At 40.9% G+C, this 23268-nt stretch overlaps 1 protein-coding gene across 1 annotated transcript in view; it reads right to left on the bottom strand.

Moving 5' to 3' along the window:
* Positions 1-18839: 18839 nt before the first annotated feature.
* The window catches only part of glrx3 (glutaredoxin 3), a 29111-nt gene continuing 24682 nt past the window's right edge, over positions 18840-23268 (bottom strand). The window contains exons 10-11 of the mRNA XM_068002386.1: positions 20653-20745; positions 18840-19145 (exon numbers count right to left, since the gene is read on the bottom strand). Of these exons, the coding sequence (XP_067858487.1) occupies positions 19089-19145; positions 20653-20745 (150 nt within the window). The 3' untranslated portion in view covers positions 18840-19088. The remainder of the gene's footprint in view (positions 19146-20652; positions 20746-23268) is intronic.

The raw sequence follows: 23268 nt of genomic DNA, 5'->3' as shown, positions 1-23268 counted from the left end.
GTTATCTCTTGCATTGCTACTTCTACACCTGACCCAAACTAGTCCTTCACAAAACAGCAAATCCAATTTATAAGTTCGCATTATATTGTAAACTGTGAAACTGAAGTTTGAGGAATTTATAAACATGGCACAATAGTGATATTAGATTACATTCCTCAACTTCTGAACCAGCAGCTGTTACCTTATCAAATATATACTGAATATGTTTTAAAAATCTGATCTTACTTTTTTATTGCACCATGGAGCTGTGAAATGATGTAGTTAATGATCTTGAGAGTTGGGCCCTGAAAATATCTTGTAATATAGTAACTGTCACCAATCATATTGTCACATGGATGGTGAAACTGTATAATAAAAAAAACTGTGGATAGATAAGACAGATAAAAAAGATTGTAATTTAATCAAATTTGTTCAAACTCTTGCTCATCCACTTCTCATGCCCTCTACAATATCCCCAGTAAATCGTTCGACACCCCCTACAATCTTTCTCTCAGCAGATCTCTATCGCCCTGCAAAATATCCACTCTCGCAAACAATACCCTCCCACCCAAAATCTTAACCTAGATGACTGCACTAACTGAAACCTGGGTCACCAGTGGTGATTTCGGTCAGCTCACTGAGGCCATAACATTTGGTTACACAATTTGTCGCATCCCTTTACTGCACTACCACTGAGGCAATGTAGCACTCATCTTCAAGTCTCCAGCTGGTCTGCCTCCATACTCCAATTGCATTTTCTCCACATTCAAGAACATAGTGAGGTGAAATTTCTTTGCGTTTCCCCAGATCCCCCATTGTAACTTTGACAGAAGATCAGTAGAACTTCCAGAGAAACAGGGTAAATGGCCACTTTTAGCCGCTTACTCCATTTCTCCGGAGATTCTGCGAACGATTTGCTGAAGTTACAGCAGGAGATCAGGAGAACCCCCGTGGAAATTAATCAGCATGCTGCTCATACTACTCAGGGTCCCTGTAACTCGTTGATTGGGAGGGCAGGAAATCTGGTGGCATGGCCACTACTTAAAGACAACCTGCAGCACCTGATTGGAAGGAGGAATCAGTTGCACGGGAAACTTTGTCTGCCGCTGACAGTGTCAACCATTTTCTTGACGGTTGGCTACAGGTGACTTTGCAGCAGATGGCCCAGCCCAGCATGCAGCACTGTGCTGACCCGCAGCCTGTGATGACTTCTCCCCTTGGTCATTGCTAGGTCACTATATCAGGACCTGTAGATATGTTTGACGATGTTACGGCCGGCGTGGCCAATCCAGTTGTGCCCATCATATCCTCTTTCATCTTTTATCACTTAAAAGATGAAATACTGGGCTCGATTTTAACTCGCGGGCAGGAACGTGGCAAAGTGTGTGGCCAACCTGTCTGGGAGCAGTGGCAGGCAGGCTCAGCCGATTTTAATGGACAGGAAGTCAGCGGGATGCAGCTGCTCGGCAGTTAAAATTGGGCAGCAGGATTTCCTCATGGGGGTCCCAGGGGAAAGGACACCAGCAGAAGGTAAGTGCTCTGGAGCGGAAACCTGGTCAGAGTAGGAATAGGAAACTTCAGGGCAGGGAAGGCTCAAGGTTTCCTTGTGGGGCCCAAAGGGGCTGCCATGCTCCTCTTAGCCCATAAGGAAACAAACAAAAAAATGTTTTAAACTTACCTTGCTGAGCCTTTTCTGGCCCTGGCTGCTGTTCCTGACGGGGAAGCAATCACTGGTTCCCCTGCTCAGACTTCAGGCTAAAATAGCAGATCGGGTTCCAATGATTTCATCGGAATCTGCATGAAAGAAAACCTCGGTGTCCTTGATCGGGGCAGGTGTGGATAAGTCCCCCATTCCATTCTGCTAGGTGGGGGAAAAGTTAAAAAATCAACTCCATTGTGTTTGGGTGCTTTCTGAGCAGTCTCCACCAGTAGTTGAACCTTTATAAAACACTGGCTCAGCCACAACTGGAGTATTGTGTCCAATTCTGGGCACCGCACTTTAGGAAGGATGTGAAGGCCTTAAGGTACAGAAAAGATTTACTAGAATGATTCCAGGGATGAGGGATTTCATTTAAGTGGATAGACTTGAGAAGCTGGGGTTGTTCTCCTTAGAACAGAGAAGGTTGAGAGGAGATTTGATAGAAGTGTTCAAAATCATGAAGGGTCTAGACAGAGTAGATAGAGAGAAACTGTTCTCATTGGCCGAAGGGTCGAGAACCAGAGGACCCAGATTTAAGGTGATTGGCAAAAGAACTAAAGGCGACATGAGGAAAAGCTTTTTTACACAGCGAGTGGTTATGATGTGGAATGCACTGCCTGAAAGGGTGGTGGAGGCGGATTCAACCATGGCTTTCAAAAGGGAATTGGCGAAGTACTTGAAGGGAAAAAATTTGCAGGGCTACGGGGATAGGGCGGGGAGTGGGACGAGCTGGATTGCTCTTGCAGAGAGCCGGCACAGGCTCAATGAGTTGAATGGCCTCCTTCTGTGCTGTAACCATTCCAGGATTCTACGATTCTAATGTAAACGTGGCTTGCCAAAGTGCACAATAATTGGTGTAGTTTTCAGTTAAGTGCAGTGGCACATCTTTAGCAGAATATTGTGGGAGATACTTTACAGATTATATCTACTTTTAGGATCTTCTTCTGCAAAACTCCATTCAGTAACTACAGTTCAACTACTTCTTTCAGTACATAAATGTTTTCTCCAACAGCTGAGCTAGAAATCATGGCAAAATTATTTGAAGATTTTTTTTTAAAAATCGGAAAAAACTTCTAAATTTATTTCCTTCCTTATGTCCCTTTAAATTGGAATTTAAATCAGCTGTTCTTTAATGTATAATTATAATAGGCAGACCTGCCCCTATTCTGTTGCTTTTGAGTGTAATCTGGAGTGATTGGCAGAGTTATCCAGTGCCAGGAGAAATATGCATGGGCACATTTTCAGTTGGAATGGGCAGGACCGCTAGCCGTCCGATTTTCTGGTCTGTACTCACTTGAATCCTGCCTGTGTAAGCAATATTGCCAAATTAAAAATTCACATTTGAGTCATTATTATTTTTGTTTTCCATTGGTGTGGAACAATGGGAAGGAAAGAGAGCAAAAATTGATAGATCACCACCTCTTAGTCTTTCAGATAAGATCAAAAATAATATGCATTCTTATCAGTTTGATATGTGATCTATCCCGCCATCTGAGGACTATCTGTAACTGTTTCTATAATACCAGTTGATCCACTATGGTGTTGCAGTCTTCAGCTGAAGTGGGAGACAATTGGACCAAGGCCAAGGGATGACGGCAATACTAGAGGCCAGAGGCTGGAAACTGGGGGAACAGGGGTAGGGGGAGAATGTGGAATTTAGAGCACATTTAATGGTTGAGGGCTGGGGGGAGGTGGGGGGGAAAGAATAGGGGTAGAGGCTGGAGGGTAGGAAAATGGGAGAAAGTAGAGGAGGGTTAGATAGCAGGGAGCATTGGGAAGGTGGGGCAAGGTTGCAAGCTGATGAGGGAGATAGAGTGGAAAGGTAGAGGCAGGGCCGAGTACATTTGATGGCCTGGAGAAGAAGCAGAGAAGGTAAAATTAGAGGTCAAGGGGGAGAGGAAAGGGAGGAAGAGGCCATTGCTGGATGTGCTCTGGTTATATTCGGAAAGGTAGGAGTAAAACCAACCAAGGGAAGTCCCACTGAGCTGAACAACAGAGGAGAGGCATTGGAGAAGGATGATGTCAAAGGCTGCAAAGAGGAATAATGCACCATAATCATAATCACAGGGAATGTCATTTGAGACTTTGGGTAGGACTGTTTTGGTGATGTGCAAACCAGATTGGGGAGATTCAAACATGGAATTGCAAGAAAGATGGGCACAGATTCTGAAGGCGACAACGCATTCAAGGGCTTTGGAGAGGAAAGGGAGATTGGAAATGAGGCAATCAAGGACAGAGGGGGTGAGGGTAGGATTTCGAGGAGTGGGTGATGACAGCGGTTTTGAAAGGGAGAAGGGGAAACAATGCTCGAGGAGTGAAAACCATTTACAATGTCAACTAGCATGGGGGCAAGGAAGGGAAACTGGATGGTCAGCAGTTTAGTGAGAATGGGGTCGAGGGAGCAGGGGATGGATCTCATTAACAAGATGAGCTTGAAGAGGGCACAAGGGTAGATGGGAGAAAAACTAGAGAGAGACACAGTTTCAGAACTAGGGCAAGAGGAGCCTGGGAGGAGGTTTGGCTAGGTGGACACAGGGAAAGTGGTGGGGGGGGGGGAGGAGGAGGAGCAGTGGCAACTGAATGGATGATCTTAATCTTGTTCACAAACAAATCCATGAGCTCCTCATTCTTGTTGGAGGCGAGGGGGGAGAAGCAGGGGCGATGGGGTTTAAGGAGACATTGGTAGTGAAGAAAAGAAGCTGGAGGTTATCTTTACTCTCCGGGATGATCCTGGAATAGCGTGCGATTTGGGCAGAGGAGATTGAGGCCCAATAGTGCTTGATGTGGTCCAGCCAGATCTGGTGATGGATGGCTAAGCTAGTTGTGTGCCAGATACACTCAAGTCTCTGCCCCTTTGGACTTGAGGGAGCAAAGATTGGGACTATATTAGGAAGAATGCCCAGGATAGGAGAGAGCAATGGTTATGCTAGGAACAAGGGCATTAAAGGCGAAGGTGAGGGAATAGTTGAGCAAATCGATGGTCACAGAAATATCATAGCTAATTGAGGGCTAAAGGCTAGGCAGTTGGGAATTTGAAAGGGCAAATGTAAGAAACTTGGGGGGGGGGAAACTTTTTTCCAAGGGCAGACCCAGAAAGAGGTGGGGTTAGAAGGGGGTAGGGGAATGTGTGGGGAATGTGGGTATTGAGGGATACAAGGAAGTGGTTGCAGATGGTCGAGACTATGGGAGTAGAGAAGAGATGGGAGATGGCATAGTTGAGAGGGTGGTTGCGAGTATGGGTAAGAAAGTTTGTATGGACGGAGAAGTTTAGGGAGTAAAATTTTTATGGAAGACAAGGCTAGATTAACAAGATTGACGGACTGTTGGCAGATCCAGTTCAACGTAGAAAAATGTGCAATAATACATTTTAGAAGTAAGAATAAGAAACATAAATAATAGAGGAACATAAGGACCTTGGTGTGCAGATATACAGGTCAATAAAGGTGGCAGTGCAAATAGATCAAGCCACAAAAAGGCAAACAAAGTCTTTGCTTTTGTATCTAGAAGCACAGAATACAAAAGCAAGGATATAATGTTGAGCTTGTACAAGACCTTAGTTAAACTGCAGTTGAAGTACTGTGTTCAGATTTGGGCACCCCATTATAGGAAGGATATAAAAGCTATGGAAAAAATGCATTGTAGTTTCATTTAAGATGTTAACAAGGTGAGGGATTACAGTTATGAGGAGAAGTTAGGGCTTTTTTCACAAAAGCCAAGGTTAAGGTGACTTGTTAAGAGTTCTTCAAGATTATGGAAGCTTATGATAAGGTAAATAGTGATAGGTTGTTTCCATTGGTTAGCTAGAAGGGAACAAGGGGACACAAATTTAAGATAATTATAAAAAGAATTAAAGGGAAGATTAGAAAAATTTCTTCACACAGAATGTGGGTAGGACATAGAATTCTCTGCAACAAATAGTTTCTGAAGCAGAATCCATGCACGTGTCACTCGGTCTCAGACAAATAAGAGTTAAATTGCACTTCACTCAGCACTGTACTGTGGTCATGTTGTTGTATGTCTAGTTTGGTCTATAAATCAGTATCTTTTGAAATAGATTGTGGATGGCAGTCTAAAATGAGCCAATTTAGACATTGTATATGAAACCTTAGAAATAAAACAGGAAATCCCAATCTGAGTTTCTGATATGTATATTTGTTGGTAAAAGGGGAGGAACATTCATCTGTTATACTTCCATTAGTATAGATTATATATTGGGATTTTTCAAAACAATATTTCTGATAAATTGGGAGTGTTGTGAGATTTAGCATTCATCTATCCTATAAAACTAATGGAGAAATTAAGTCACATACTGTGCTGCAGATTAAAATTGTGCATATTTTGCAGCAACTGGTCGAGTGTAAATGTTGGGGAGTAATTTATTTCAATTAATTTTGGGGCAAAAACGAATACCTCTTCCTGGTTGCATCAGCCTGCAAATCAAAATGTTGATATCAAGACAGTATAAATGTTGATTCTGCAAGTTAAAGCTAGAACTCAGATTATAATTAAAAACCCCAGTGCAAGTACTCATTCAGTGACGTTTTCAGCATATATTCCAGGGAACTGTATTCAGTTAAAATTACTACGACTGAAAATATATATACTCTTTGAAAATGTAAGCAAGGTTTAGGACATTGATTTGGTAGTTTGGATTATAAAAATGGCTATAATGGTATGAATAGTCTTTTCTTGTTCATTTATCATTCTGATGAGGAAAACAAAATTTAGAAGAAATTAAACACAAGATTTTTACCTTTGGCTGTTATGCTCTGCATAGATTTAACCAATAAATTCTATTATGAGGATGTCAATTAAACAATAACAACTCTCGATTTTTCCTAATATCCCAAACGATCCTTCTGCACAAATGAATTTTAGGTAAAATAGCTTTTTTATGTTGTTATGCTGTCTCTATGTAAGCAGCAAATGCGATGTGTATGAGGTAATAAAAGCAGACTGTACTGGCTAAATGCCAAGGTGACAGGTGGTGACATTTACACAATAGCAGGAGATGTTAATAACCTGTTTACCACCTCAGAATTGAATTAAATGCTATTTTTAAAAAATAGACGAAAGGTATTTTCTATACATAAAAGAAATGTTTCTCAACATCACCATCTGTCTCTTGATGCAGAATGCATAAACTAGCTCTCACACATTCATGTAGGGCTAAGTTTTCTCCCAATGAATGGGTAAGAAATCCACTCTGTAAATCTATATCAGATAGCAGAATTTTTTTAAAAATCAAAAGCAGTCAGACAGTACAACACGAGAGGGACTCAAAACATAAAAAGCATGTCAGGTCAGCCTGACTTCCAATTCTATTTTTTGTATTCTGGTGGACATGATTAACGAAGACTGACAGCTGATTTGGCAAATCTTCAGCCAGATAACTGTGATGACTGATAAACGGGCCACTTGTCAACAAGAAACACACTGGCATCCAACTCAATCACCAAAGAGAAAATGTAATTACTATGATGATTTCGCCTGTGATGTAGTAGGACTCATTTACAGTTGATTAAGTTTGTCACGTGCTTAGAATGAATATTTCTTATTGGTTGATTGTTCATTGGTATAGTAAAGCTTGGATTAAATACTGGTAATACTTATCTGTAATTACTGGAGGTGAGGATTCTTTGGGAATTGAGCAATATGGTAAACATGATAAACATGATACAAATAAACTGCAAACCATCTACATCTTTCAGGAAACTGTGGGATTGTTGTTAACAACTATTTTAAATGTGAAGACAGTTAACTTAGTCCAGGGCCGGACAATCATTCATTTCTGTTTATGTTACAGCTCTTCTTGTGAAAGGAGCTGTTTGGCTAATCAACCATTAATTATCTATGCATAATGTTATTAGAATGAATGCTAGATTTTATATGTGTTTTCTACATTAATTCATTGCCACATTCATATCTGGCTGTCATCTGTGACTAGATAAGAGACTTTTAAGTAGCCTTTTGGGGAAAGGATGAGTGATAGGTATTGATTATAACTACTAAATGGCAAATAATCCAGTGTTTTGTTGACATTTAAATATGATTAGGAATGCACACATCAAAAATATTCTAATCTAAAATATACCCTAAGGGTTTGTGCTGTCAACAATCTCAAATAAATAACTTTTACATTTACTTATTAAATTTGATGAAAACATTGGGTATTGTCATTTAATCTTCCCCATAAATTTTTGGAAGGCACTTCATAATTCAACACAGGACCTGGAGTATCCAATACTTTGTGTCCCACAAATTTGAGAGATTTTCTGTTTAAAAAATTAGTATCTGAGAAATAGAGCAAATTATCCATGCATTTAATATATACCAAAAAGCTAACATTGGTTACGAGCCCAAAACTGATAAATACTGCACAGCTGCAGTAACACCATTTTCCTGGGATAAGAGACTAAAGTTGGAGCAAAGCCAATAAAGTCTTTAGTATTTAATGAGTTCATGTTAAGCCAACATTAGTGTATAGTTGTAATTTCCTGTAAGTGGCTACAACTAGTTATTAGTCAACACAAATCTTATTCAGAGCTTGAATTTAATGCAGGTTGACCGGGCAAAGAGCAGTGTACTTTTTGGTATAGCTAGCATGCCAAAGAAAGCAAACATTTGGCTTGCTAGCTACACAATTTATGCTCAATCTTGACTACTTTGCATTTTTTTTGGCTAATTGAAGAGTATAATTTACTAGTGTTAATTATAATTACAACCACTAGAAAGAAGCATACCCTATTTACAAATTAAAGTCCCAGCCTGTTGACTTTGGCAAAAAAATGACTTGTTATAAAAATATTTTGAATATAATCAGATATTAAACCTAACCAAGATGTCTTTAAACATAAAAAGACTATTAAAAGGCTGACTTCATTTCAACAATTTACAAGTCTAAATATCAGTTATGAGCAGCCTCAACTTGTAAACTCCTAAACAGCCCATACGATTTAGAGTACTTCCTTATGGAAATTCAGCTGAGAACAAGAAAAGCAATAGGACCAGACCACCTTGACATGATATGGATAACATATTAATTAGATAAAGGATTTCAAGCTCCTGTCCCAATTTACTTAGTGAGTAACTGAGCTATACAAAATAGTAGTGTCCCAGGTTCAATGCCTAGTTTATGCTGAGATGTTCTAATAACCCTTAGCACTCTTGGTTTAAGGATAGGAAATATCAAACTGGTTTCTAATCTGAATTGCTATCCAGTTATTCTGCTGTAAGTATGCATTTATGTACTGCGGGTGAGGGAAGGACCGGGCTCAGCTACAATACTCCAGTGGTTATGTTGGTAGATACTATAGAGAAACAAGCTTGGAGTTGTTGTCTCTGTGCCAGGAATGAGAATTCTAGATACAGAATCTTGTGCTTGGAGATTTATTTGAGGAAATCATACTCACAGAACAGACGCAATGATGCAATGGCTGCAGGAGACCTCATGTTACAGTTGCTGAGCTCAGGAGCAGGGTTACCAAGCCTCGGTCTTCCTAACTTTGCACGACACAGTCTTCCTTTCATCCCCTAGCTATAGGTGATTATAACATACCTCTTCCTTGACCTTTACCACGGTTTGCATTAGCTACCCGTATAGGACGTCCGGGTGTGTTGGTTTTGTGTATCTTTGGGAGGCAGTAGAAGTCTCCCACGCGGGGAGTACGTGGGATGACAGCGCGTAGGATGCTTTGAAGGTCTGGATTGAAGGTCTTGATCAGTTTGTTGAGCTGGTGGGTGTGTTCTTTGGTCGGATCTGCAGGTAACCGTCTGTAGTGTTCCTAGTTGTCCAGTTGTCGTTATGCTTCTTTGCAATAGTCCGTTCTGTTCTGGCTCCTCCTTTGTCCGCTGGTTTGATGATGATGTTGCAGTTGGTCTTGAGAGCGTCGATGGTGTTGCGTTGTGCTCGGGTGACATTCTGGACTGTCTTGTGAGTGCGGCTGATGAATCTGGCGTTGAACCATCTCCTGACAGCTTGAGCATACATGTCAAGCTTAGGACAGCGTCCCAAAGATACACAAAGCCAACACACCCGGACGTCCTATCGTAACCCTGTGTGAGAACCTCTCTGGATACGTCGAGGGCATCCTGAAACCCATCGCACAGGGAACCCCCAGCTTCTGTCGCGACACTACAGACTTCCTACAAAAACTCAGCACCCACGGACCAGTTGAACCAGGAACACTTCTCACCACGATGGACGTCTCGGCACTCTACACTAGTATCCCCCACGATGACGGCATCGCTGCGACAGCCTCAGTACTCAACACCAACAACAGCCAATCTCCAGACGCCATCCTACAACTCATCTGCTTCATCCTGGATCACAATGTCTTCACCTTCGACAACCAGTTCTTTACCCAAACACACGGAACAGCCATGGGGACCAAATTCGCACCCCAATCCACCAAAATTTTCATGCACAAGTTCGAGCACGACTTCTTCGCTGCACAGGAGCTCCAAAAAACGCTATACACCAGATACATCGACGACATTTTCTTCCTAAGGACCCACGGCGAAGAATCACTGAAGAGACTACACGATAACATCAACAAGTTCCATCCCACCATCAAACTCACCATGGACTACTCCTCAGAATCGGTTTCATTCTTGGACACACGAATCTCCATCAAAGACGGGCACCTCAGCACCTCACTCTACCACAAGCCCACGGACAACCTCACGATGCTCCACTATTCCAGCTTCCACCCTAACCACGTCAAAGAGGCCATCCCCTATGGACAGGCCCTGCGAATACACAGGGTCTGCTCAGACGAGGAGGAACGCGATGGACACCTACAGACGCTGAAAGACGCCCTAGTAAGAACGGGATATGATGCTCGACTCGTCGATCAACAGTTCCGACGGGCCACAGCGAAAAATCGCATAGACCTCCTCAGAAGACAAACACGGGACACAACCAACAGAGTACCGTTCGTCGTCCAGTACTTCCCCGGAGCGGAGAAACTACGCCATGTTCTTTGCAGCCTTCAACATGTCATCAATGATGACAAACACCTCGCTAAGGCCATCCCCACGCCTCCACTACTCGCCTTCAAACAGCCACCCAACCTCAAACAGGCCATCGTTTGCAGCAAATTACCCAGCTTTCAGGAGAACAGCGCCCACGACACAACACAACCCTGCCACGGCAATCTCTGCAAGACATGCCAGATCATCGACACAGATACCACCATCACGAGAGGACACCACCCACCAGGTACATGGTTCATACTCCTGTGACTCGGCCAACGTTGTCTACCTCATACGTTGCAGGAAAGGATGCCCCGGAGCATGGTACATCGGCGAGACCACGCAGACACTGTGACAATGGATGAACGGACACCGCACAACAATCGCCAGACAGGAGGGTTCCCTCCCAGTTGGGGAACACTTCAGCAGCCAAGGACATTCAGCCTCCGATCTTCGGGTAAGCGTTCTCCAAGGTGGCCTTCGAGACACACGACAACGCAAAATCGTCGAGCAGAAATTGATAGCCAAGTTCCGCACCCATGAGGACGGCCTCAACCGAGATCTTGGGTTCATGTCACGCTACATGTAACCCCACCAGCGAAAAAAAGTTATCTGTTTTAATACAAGTAGTCATTCTCTCTCTCTCTGCCTTTTGGGTCTCTCTCTCTTTCTGTCTTTGTTATCTGACCCCTTGTGTATTCAGTATTCTTGGATGTAATGTTTCCCTGACCAACCTGTCTGAACACCATCCACTCCTTTTGATTGCTGTGATTATCTCTCTGCCGAGGTGTGATAATGGGCAGTTGGAAAGATTATCTGTAATCACCAGGCATTGTTCTCTGACTATATAGGCGGTACCTTTATGGAATCCTTCACTCCCCTGACGAAGGAGCAAAGCTCCGAAAGCTTGTGATTTCAAATAAAGCTGTTGGACTATAACCTGGTGTTGTACGACTCCGTACATTTGTCCACCCTTGTAAGAGGCTTTTGAAATTTGGGCTATCTTGACATTCTCCAGTTACTGCCTGCTTCGAAAAATTTCTGGAGGAACTGTCTTTAACAAGAAATGGAATCCTCAATACAAAATGGAATCGAAACACAATTTCACATCGCATAGTGTCCATTGACACTCAATTGGTTAGGGTACTGGGCTGGTGAGTGATAGCTGTGAAACCAGAAACTTGGAAATACATCACTGTTTCTTCATCGTCGCTGGATCAAAATCCTGGAACTCCCTACCTAACAGCACTGTGGGAGAATCTTTATCATACGGACTGCAGCGGTTCAAGAAGGCAGCTCACCACCACCACCATCTCAAGGGCAATTAGGGATGGGCAATAAATGCTGGCCTTGCCAGCGACACCCACATTCCATGAACAAATAAAAAAAATACCTCACCAAGAGAGTCAATGTCTTCAGGAAAGGAGTGGAAAGGAAAACATTGGCATAATAAAATATAAAAAGACAATGTTGCAACAATGGGTGACTTAATTTGTTAAGTGATGCAACAGAATCACAAGTGATAAACGCAGTACTGTACGAGATCAGTTGTTACTCAATATGGTAAGGACCCGTTAATGGAAACTTGTATCTTGATCTGGTGCTTACAAATTATCAGAGCAGCATACAAAATCTAGTAGCTGCTAAGGGCCTGTAACAATATGACAAAATTTAAAAATTATCTGGCATTAAGAATCAAAATGGAAATATATGATTTTCAAAAGTGAGGGAAGCACTAAAATTAACTGAAAGCTATATCACAGCTGAGGGAAAATTGAATATTTTTTTATAAAAACAATGCAGCGCATCTAAGTGCATATTTAAGAAAAATAAATAAAAGCTAAATATACATTCTCCAAATTGGATGAATAGGTTGATTAAAATAAAAACTAAAAAGTAAAATGAACTATAGAAAGCCTTGCATCATCATCCCTTTTGTCATTTAATCACTCCTGCCCTCCACCCTATCACAGGCCTCTCCCTTTTGTTCTTTCCCTGCCTCCCTTTTCCCTGGCTCTGTATTTCCTTAAAAGCTGTTCATCACTGACATCTTCCAGTTCTGATGAAAGGTCATCGACCTGAAATGTTAACTCTGTTTCTCTCTCCACAGATGCTGCCTGACCTGTGTGTTACCAGCATTTTCTGTTTTTATTTCACAAAACATGACCTGTTTCCAAAAGCTCATGTTGGGAATCCCCAATAACCTCTGCTCTACACGAACGATCATAAAGCACATCTTTAATTGCTTCCAGCAACTTACCTGTAAATGATGCCAAACTATAATTCTAATTCACTAGCCTTCTTAAATATAGGCACCATATGGGCCTCTCTCCAGTTCCTGGGAACAATCCCAGACTTCAAGGAGCTATTAATGATAGCAGCTAGTAGCTCACAGCTCACATAACAACACCCATTTCTTACACTAGAGTGAATACCATCAGGGCCAGCAGCCCCCAACTGATATAAGTGACGATTTCTCCATTGACTTCCATGGATTCAATTTTAGTAGCATTTCTATCTACAACCACTGGCAACTCAGCATCCCTTTCAGTAGTGAAAACAGCAAATTAACCATTTAACACCTCAGCCATATCTTGGGATTCCTCCCAAATCTACGCTGCAGAATCTCTCAATGCCCTATATAATCCTTGATCACTCTCTGACTTCTAAAACAACCACTACCACACCCACAATCACCTTTTCAATCTCAGATTTTGCTACCCTCATCTGAATCAGATACCTATCCATATTCGCAAATTATTTTCTTGGTAGCTAATACAATATATATTAAGGTTATTTAGTCCACAAACCACCTTTAAGCCATTAGGTTTCATTTTAGCATGTACCCTCCTTTTAACCCAAGGGACATTCATGGCTTCCCTGTCCATAAGAATGGCTTAAAAGGACTCCACTTTTCATCTTCACTGAAATTATCCTTATCTAGTAGCATTCCCCAATCAAAGTTCCCCAAATCCTCCCTCTCTTTCTAGCAAACGTAGCCCTCTTGAGAATTTGTAACTAGTATTAAATTATGTGCTGCAGTAATTTGGCTAATCAACTGAAACCTGCTGTAATCACTGTTGCCCAGATGTTCCTCGACATGAAGGTCTAATACCATCTCGGGGTCACAGAGAAGGATTAAATTTAATAAATGATTTTCTCTAGTAATTTCAAAGACAGAATCTATTTGGTTAGAAATAAGGAACAATAGAGGAGCTGTTATGCTGTTGGGTGTGTATTATAGGCTACCAAATAGTGGGAAGGAGATAAAGGAACAAATTTGCTGGCAAATTTCAGAAAGATGCAAGAACTATAGAGTAGTGATAATGGGGGACTTCAATTATCCTAATATAGACTGGGAAAATAACAGTATAAAGGGCAAAGACGGGGAGGAATTCCTGAAATGTGTACTAGAGAACTTTCTTGATCAGTATGTTTCCAGCCTAATGAGAAGGAAGCAGTGTTGGATCTGGGGAATGAAGTGGAGCATGTTTTTGTGGGGGAAGCATTTGGAAAACAGTGATCAGAATATCATTAGGTTTAGAGTAGTTATGGAAATTGATGAGGAACAATCAAACATGAAAATACTCAACTGGAGGATGGCTAATTTCAGTAAGTTGAAAGGGGATCTGGCCCAGGTTGATTGGAATCAAAGATTGGCAGGTAAAACAGTCAATGACCAATGGGAGGCCTTCAAAGAGTAGAAAGTTTGGGTACAGACTAGACCTATTCCCATGAGGAGGAAAGGAAGGGCATCCAAAGCTAGAGCTCCCTGGATGACTAAAGATACAGAGATGAAAATGAAACAGAAAAAAAGAGGCTTATAATAAACATCAGGTGCATAAGTAGAGAACCAAGCTGAATACAGAAAGTACAGAGAAGAACTGAAAAAGGAAATGGGAGCAGCAAAGAGTTTTTTTTTTATTCGTTCATGGGATGTGGGCGTCGCTGGCAAGGCCAGCATTTATTGCCCATCCGATTGCCCTTGAGAAGGTGGTGGCGAGCCGCCTTCTTGAACCGCTGCAGTCCGTCTGGTGAAGGTTCTCCCACAGTGCTGTTAGGAAGGGAGTTCCAGGATTTTGACCCAGCGACGACGAAGGAACGGCGATATATTTCCAAGTCGGGATGGCGTGACTTGGAGGGGAACGTGCGGGTGGTGTTGTTCCCATGTGTCTGCTGCCCTTATCCTTCTAGGTGGTCGAGTTCACAGGTTTGGGAGGTGCTGTCGAAGAAGCCTTGGCGAGTTGCTGCAGTGCATCCTGTGGATGGTACACACTGCAGCCACGGTGCGCCGGTGGTGAAGGGAGTGAATGTTTAGGGTGGTGGATGGGGTGCTAATCAAGCGGTCTGCTTTGTCCTGGATGGTGTCGAGCTTCTTGAGTGTTGTTGGAGCTGCACTTATCCAGGCAAGTGGAGAGTATTCCATCACACTCCTGACTTGTGCCTTGTAGATGGTGGAAAGGCTTTGGGGAGTCAGGGGGTGAGTCACGTGCCGCAGAATACCCAGCCTCTGACCTGCTCTTGTAGCTACAGTATTTATGTGGCTGGTCAAGTTAAGTTTCTGGTCAATGGTGACCCCCAGGATGTTGATGGTGGGGGATTTGGCGATGGTAATGCTGTTGAATGTCAAGGGGAAGTGGTTAGACTCTCTCTTGTTGGAGATGGTCATTGCCCGGCATTTGTCTGGAGCAAATGTTACTGCATGTTTGGACCAAGGCTGTAATGAGTCTGGAGCCGAGTGGTCCTGGCGGAACCCAAATTGAGCATCGGTGTACAGGTTATTGGTGAGTAAGTGCCACTTGATAGCACTGTCGATGGCACCTTCCATCACTTGGCTGATGATTGAGAGTAGACTGATGGGGCGGTAATTGGCTGGATTGGATCTGTCCTGCTTTTTGTGGACAGGACATACCTGGGCAATTTTCCACTTTGTCGGGTAGATGCTGGTGGTGTAGTCGTACTGGATCAGCTTGACTCGAGGCGCGGCCCATCAGTCTACTCTCAATTCCAGAGGTGAGGTGAGAATGATCGACCTTGACATCAAGGCAACATTTGACCGAGTGTGGCACCAAGGAGCCCTAGTAAAATTTAAGTCAATGGGAATCACGGGGAAAACTCTCCAGTGGCTGGAGTCATACCTGGCACAAAGGAAGATGGTAGTGGTTGTTGGAGGCCAATCATATCAACCCTAGGACACTGCTGCAGGAGTTCCTCAGGGCAGTGTCCTAGGCACAACCATCTTCAGCTGCTGCAAGAATAACCTACCCTCCATCATAACGTCAGAAATGGGGATGTTCGCTGATGATTTTCTGTCCGTTAACCAATCCTCTATCCGTGCTAATATATTACCCCAACCCCATGAGCCCTAATCTTGTGTAGCAACCTCTTGTATGGCACCTTATCGAATGAAAATCCAAATATACTACATCCACTGGTTCCCCTTTATTTACCCTGCTAGTTACATCCTCAAAAAACTAATAGATCTGTCAAACTCGATTTCCCTTTCATAAATCCATGTTGGCTCTGCCTAATCATATTATGATTTTCTAAGTGCCCTGTTACATCTTTAATAATGGATTCCAGCATTTACCCGACTAGTGATGTCAGGCTAACTGGCCTGTAGTTCCCGGTATTCTCTTTTCCTCCTTTCTTGGAGTGGTGTTAGATTTGCTACATTCCAATTCACTGGGACCATTCTAGAATCTGGGGAATTTTGTACCAATGCATCCACTATCTCTGCAGCCACCTCTTTCAGAACTCTAAGACGTAGGCATCAGGTCCAGGGGATTTGTCGCTTTTAGTCCCATTAACTTTTTTGACGTTGTGTATATGGACTTTCAAGAGGTATTTGATAAAATACCACATAATACTTATTAGCAAAATTGAAGCCCATGGGATTAAAGGGGTAGTGGCAGCGTGGATACGAAATTGGCCAAGGGACAGAAAGTAGAGAGTAGTGGAGAACGGTTATTTTTCGGACTGGAGGGAAGTATACAGTGGAGAGACGGTTTCCAGTGGCAGACGGGTTGGTAACCAGAAAACACAAACTTAAGGTAATTGTCAACAGAACCAGAGGAGAAATTTTTTTACACAGTGAGTTGTGATTAATTGGGAATGCACTGCCTAAAAGGGAGGAGGAAGCAGAGTCAATAGTAATTTTCGAAAGGGAATTGGATAAATATTTGAAGGTGAAAAATTTGCAGGGCTATGGGGAAAGGGCAGGGGAGTGGGACTAATTGGATAGCTCTTTCAAAGAGCCAGCGCAGGCGTGATAGGCTGCATGGCCTCCTTTTGTGCTGTACCATTCTATGATTCTCCAACATGTGTACAATTAATTATATGATTCTCCAACATGTGTACAATTAATTACATCCACAAATATTTCACCCCTCTCCACCTCAATGCTTGACTAACCAGTCAGATCACTGAAAGGCTGGGTAATTAAAATCCTTCATAACACACTAGTTCTGTAGTCCCACCAATTCTAATTTGTGTTCAAAAGGACTTCTCCTGAGGAGCTTTTTAATCTGGAGATTTAGAACAGGTATCCGTGATCAATTCAGGACCAACTGTTTGATCCACCTGCATCCAGACAGCTTCAACTCCACCCTGCAGACCAATGTCCTCCCTCAATTAAATCCTTCTTAACAAAGCAATGCTCCCTGCTTTTTAAACTATTCTTTCGGCATCCTTTGTGATTCTAACTGAAATTAAGACCCATTATTTGCATTTAATACTCCACGCACGCATTTTTAGTTTGAACGTGATACATGTTTTGTATTAATGGTGCCCTCCTCCTGTCCAAGTGCCAATTTATTGGCTCAGATTCAAAACAGAACTATGTTTCAAAGACACTGATGACATCTAATTCCTGCATATGACTGTATTTCTAATACTATTTCTAACGCTACTAGCGAGGACACAAACGTTTTAAGATCATTTTTACTTGCAGCTTTTGAGCTCCCCCATACCATCATATTGATCCTGATGGTTTATTCTAACTGAGACTTTGATTATCAAAAGCTTTGCTATATAGCAAAATCCTTTTCATGCAATTATTTGGGACCTCAGCTAGCGTTATGTCCATCTCAAGCACATGTATCTAAAGATAAATGAGGAGCCAATATAGCTTTATTCAAAAGGCTGCACTCATGAAAATGAATCTGTTTCTAGGAAAATTATATCAATTAATTGCACATATTTTGCAAACTGTAGCTAACTTTTTATGCCTTTAAAGTGAAAGTTGAGAATATAGCCATTTGACAGTCACATTTAATATTCAAATTTTGATATGATTTAAAAGTTTAATTAAAATGTTCTGTATTCATGCTTTAAGTGTAATAATCATTGGGCCAGAAATTGCTCCAAGAGGTGAATGAATGGCATAATGTGGCCGACGAAAGGAGCTCTCCCTCATTGTAAAAAGTTAGAGACAGCAAAATAAAGAGGGTAAGAAATATCGAATTAAAAGACAGAGATAAAAGAGACCGAAGGAAAAAGTAAAAAAAAATTAATATCCAACAACTATTAAAATCACAACAAATGAAACTCCACATTGTTTGGCAGTCTTAAGACTTACCACGCTATTAAAACTTAGTTTAGACCTAATATAAGTGAGCGTACCTGTTTTGTGGCAAGATTAGTTAGTTTCCAGCTGGGCAGGAGAACAAGCTCACGCTGGTCCATTGATTGCAGCCGGCCAGGTTCCTTAACACGAAGCTGTCAGATCGCTGACGAACCAGGAAGAGCAAGTTCTGGATTTCCACGTGCGAACGCGCATGTGTGGTCGCCGTAACTTATTCTTCGATTTTGCCACTAGTAACGGTGAGTGCTGTCAGGTTAACGAAGGGTGGTATTCAAGATATCTTTAACTATGTATGGCATAGCCGTGCCAAACATTTTTGAAAAAGATGAATTATGAGGTATATGAGGTATACCTGCTTTTCATGTCTGTGTCAACAGATGGCTCACTGGGCCTTTTGCTAAAATAGAACCTGAATGCTATTTATAAAAATAAAGTCTGGAGCATCAAAGACTCATATATAAATGGAAATGCATATATTCAATTTGCATATAAATATATTTGACTGCAAGTTAAACTATCTACACCACACAAAATATAAAGTTAGACCCTCTTACTAATAATTATTCTACCAAATTCCATACAATAAAAAGTCACAACATATACAATAGTAATGTTTTATTATTGCAATAAAAGATGTGTAACATTTTATCATTGTTCTAATCTATTTGCATTTTGCTCCCTTCATGTTACAATGTTACTCATGAATTATTACAGAAGCATTAAAACACCAAAGATGATTTACATCCACCATTGTGTTACCTGGCTTTAGACCACATTATTTGTCAATGAACAATTTTTAAAGTAGACAAATATTATAAGATGATGACAGTTGTTCTTGTTCGTAAAATTCTAACTGGCAGTTTCTCCTTTTAAGACTGAAAGAAGCTCTCCACTTTTTTTCAATTCCTATGAAGAACAAAAAAACATACCAACTAGTATATCCATCAAAGATGCTTTAACATTGATGAAGTGCCGAGAAAGCAGCGTTCAAGTGGAGAGCTCCACTTGCCCAATTTTTCTTCTTCAGCATGCTGCCCCCGTCTCTATTGCACCCTTGGAAAGACCAAAAGGAATGCGCCTTGCATTATGTGCTTCCTCTGTGGCCATTCTTAGGACCCAGGAACATAGGAACTCCATTCACCCGCCTTGGCTCCATATCCCTTAATGCCCTTGGCTAGCAAAAATCTAGCAAAGATTGATCTTAGATTTACAATTATTAATTGAGCTAGCATCTACTGCTTTTTGTGGCTGAGAGTTCCATTAGACTCCATCCCCCTGCGAAAAAAGTTTTTATTTAGCCTATCGATTCCTTTCAAAATCCTAAAATCCTAGTTATGTAATCTCTCCTCATAACCTAACCTTTGCAGCCCTGGTAACATTCTGGTGAATCTGTGCAGCACTCCTTCCAAGGCCAATATATCCTTTCTAAGTGGATCCTGGATTGCTAAACATATGAACATAAGTTTGGAAATCATCTCCATTATATGGATAGTAATTCCACACTAGGGGTACACTATCAATATTTGGTGAAAAATATCTTGAAACTAATCCCATTTCTTATGGAATTGAACCTCAAACAATACAACGTGATACTAATATTTGCATAGACGCTTTGTCTTAACTGGAGTACAAGGTCTTACATAAACATTTAATCACAATAGTGTGTCACACTTTGTCTTAAAGTCCAATCTCCAAATAGTTATACAACTCTTTGGGTCAATGCTCCAACTTACTGCTCTGCCCATTCCTTAGCTAAGCATGCTTTTAACTAGAAAATTTGCAATTCTACAATCTTCAGGCCTTTAAAAAAGCAAGTTTGACATCATCTATTCACTATTTCCTGATTACCTCATCTCTTACTTTTTTCAACATTTGTATATATTTTGCCAATTAAACCACAAATTTAAGTCTGTAATATTTGACAACTAATTTCTGATAATTTATTCTCTGTTCGAAATAAAGAAGATGTAGAAAATATTCTGTAGTCTAAGTGTTACCAATCAAAATCAATGTTTTCTTGTCTCAGTTAGAAAGTCTTACTGTCGGAGATGCTGCTTTTAGAAAAGACAATAAACTGAGGCCCTGTCTGCTGTCTCAAGTGAAAGTAAAATATCCCCTGGTCAACATTTATCTCTCAACCAACATCACTAAAAACAGATTATCTGGTCATTTATTTCATTGCTGTTTGTGGGACATGCTGTGTGCAAATTGCCTGCCATGTCTCCCTACATTACAACAGTGATTACACTTTAAAAGTACTTCAATGGCTGTGAAGCACCATGAGTCATTTTGAGGTTGTGAAAGGAGCTATGAAAATGCAAGTTCTTCCTTTCTTACTTGGAGAAGGTTTATACTCTTCTCACAATTCTGGGCAGCCCTTACCAGTTTACATTTAATAATTATATTGAGTTACCTTCACAATATCGAGACCACCAATAAGTTCACCCTTCACGTATAGTTGTGGGTACGTTGGCCAGTTGGAAAAAGTTTTTAATCCATGCCTTACCTGTCGAACAGGAATATGTGGAAAAAACATGTATGGATGAATTACTTAAAGTTACAACCAACAATTAAATAGCAGTCCAGTAGCATAGGAATGAAACACTTTACTTCTTAATTCAGCAGTTGTATGATTTTCCCCTCAGACATTTGGGTGAAATTTTCCACCAATAAATGAGGAAAAATCCAAAGCATTTTACAAATAAGTGCAAAGCATCTTTGTGCCAAATAGCTTTTTTTGTCCAATTCGATTATAACATTAGACAGGCTTGTTAGATGTACATTAATTATATTTTTTAATTGCTTTGGAATTAGAAGCAGCCCAGTTTTACAAATGCATCCTCTATAGTAACCTCTACAATCACCACAAAACTGATGAATCAAACTGCTAATTTTTCACCCAAAGCCACCATTCACAAATCATCAATTACTCAAATCCATGCAAGTCGCTCAAAAGTTTTGCTCCAACTTGTTTTGGCCCCGACTATATGCGCCAAAAAATTAATCAAAGAATCAATAAACTTAGCCTTAAACCTACTTTACCTTTTAAATTCCTATAAAACTTTCCTCTGCATATGCCAACCCATTCGCTGGGTCTTGGACATGGAATTCTACTAGGTTTCAGTGTCTAGATGGGCTCCCAAACTGCAATGGAGAATACTCAGACTCTAGGCAGTTTCTACCTCAGTTTGAAGCCTGTAACAATTAGGAGGCTATCATTTTTATGCCTGACAAAATCTCACACTTATACTGCACAACTTTATTTCTGTATTTCTGAAATCTCTGCTGCTGAAAGAAAATTGCTGCACTAGCTGGTAATATTTAGCTTACTAAATGTCATGGGGATTCTTTTCTGTGCAGTAACTGGAAAGGAGAATGCGAAATTAACTGATTTCTTTTAGTGCTCCAGTGAGTTATCCGAGTTTGTTTCAAAATTAAGTCACCAAAAGGAAAACTATCGACTGCTTATTTCAGCAGGCTTTATATGGGATCATTTCTGGAGGGTTAAGACCAGTGACTATTCAATATGGTGCAGCACTGTAACAGCACCAATACGTTTGCCCTGGGATGCTGAAAAAGCATCCAAACAGATGGAGTGAGAATTCCTTCTTGCAGCACTCAGGAGAATAGACATTAAAAAATGATCAAGAAGTCAAGATCAACTGCAGTATTCAGGTCAAACAGGGTTAGAAGGTGGAGGAATAATTGGACCAAGGAGGGGGAAGGGGAAGGTGGAGGGGCACATCAAAGATATCCACTTCGCATTCTACAGAGGCCTCGGGCAGGATCAGGATTATATCCAGGCAATGTGTAATAGAAGAGGTAGGGAAATGGGAATGGAATTTTTAAAGTGGGTTCAGGACTCCTTTCTTACCCAGTAAGTAAGGAGCCCAACAAGAGCGGAATTGCTGCTGGATCTAGTAATCGGAAATGAACCAGAGCAGATAATGGAAGTAAGAGTCAGGGAACATTTAGGCAATAATGATCATAACATAATATGGTTTAAGATAAAAGATTGAGAAGGACATAAGTAAGACAAAGACTGGAAAAAGCTGGTTTTGAGGGGATGAGAATAGTGGGAAATATTTTAAAAGGTTATTAAGAGGGTCCCGGAGAAATATATTCTGTCAAAAAATAAGAACATACTAACCAATAATGAGACACCATGGATGAATAAATATTTAAGGGAAAAATTGAAACTAAAGAAAAAGGCATACACTAAATACATAGAAAACAAAGGAGAGGATGACAAAAGGGAATACAAAGAGGTTAGGAACGAAGTCAAAAAACAATTAGAAATGCAAAGAGGGACTATGAAATTAAACTACCAAGGAATATTAAAAAAATGGTAAAGTATTCTACAGACACATAAATAATGAGAAAAATCAGGATAGGCAGAAATACTGAATAACAACTTTACCTCAGTATTTACCAGGGAGACTAACAAGGTGGACATGAAGAGATCAAAAAGAGATAAAAATCTATTAAAGATAGAAAGGGGGGAGATAATTGATAAACTAACCAAACTTAAAGGGGATAAATACCCTGGTCCAGATGGATTGCATCCACACATATTGAAAGACGTGGGGAAGAGATCGCAGAGGTACTATTACATATATATATATATATATATATATATATATATATATAAAAATTCATTAGAAAAGGGAATAGTGCCAGAGGACTGGCAGATAGCCAGTTATTCCTATATTCAAAAAAGGAGATAGAACAAGGGAACTATAGACCAGTTAGCTTAACGTTGGTGATAGGGAAGATAATGGAATCTTTACTCAAAGATGTAATAGAAAAACATCTAGAAACCAAAAATATAGTAAAGAATAGCCAGCATGAATTTCAAAAGGGAAGCTCATGCTTGACCAATATTACTGAATTCTTTGAAGAAGTAACAGAAAGGGTTGACAAGGGTAATGCAATAGATGTAATATATTTGGATTTTCAAAAGGCCTTCGATGTGGTATGACATAGGTCATGACTAAGGTCAGAGCATGTGGAGTCAGGTGACACGCAG

The sequence above is a fragment of the Heptranchias perlo genome, chromosome 21 (genome assembly GCF_035084215.1).
Source record: "Heptranchias perlo isolate sHepPer1 chromosome 21, sHepPer1.hap1, whole genome shotgun sequence".
Classification (NCBI taxonomy): domain Eukaryota; kingdom Metazoa; phylum Chordata; class Chondrichthyes; order Hexanchiformes; family Hexanchidae; genus Heptranchias; species Heptranchias perlo.
This window is presented reverse-complemented; position numbering and strand designations above follow the sequence as displayed.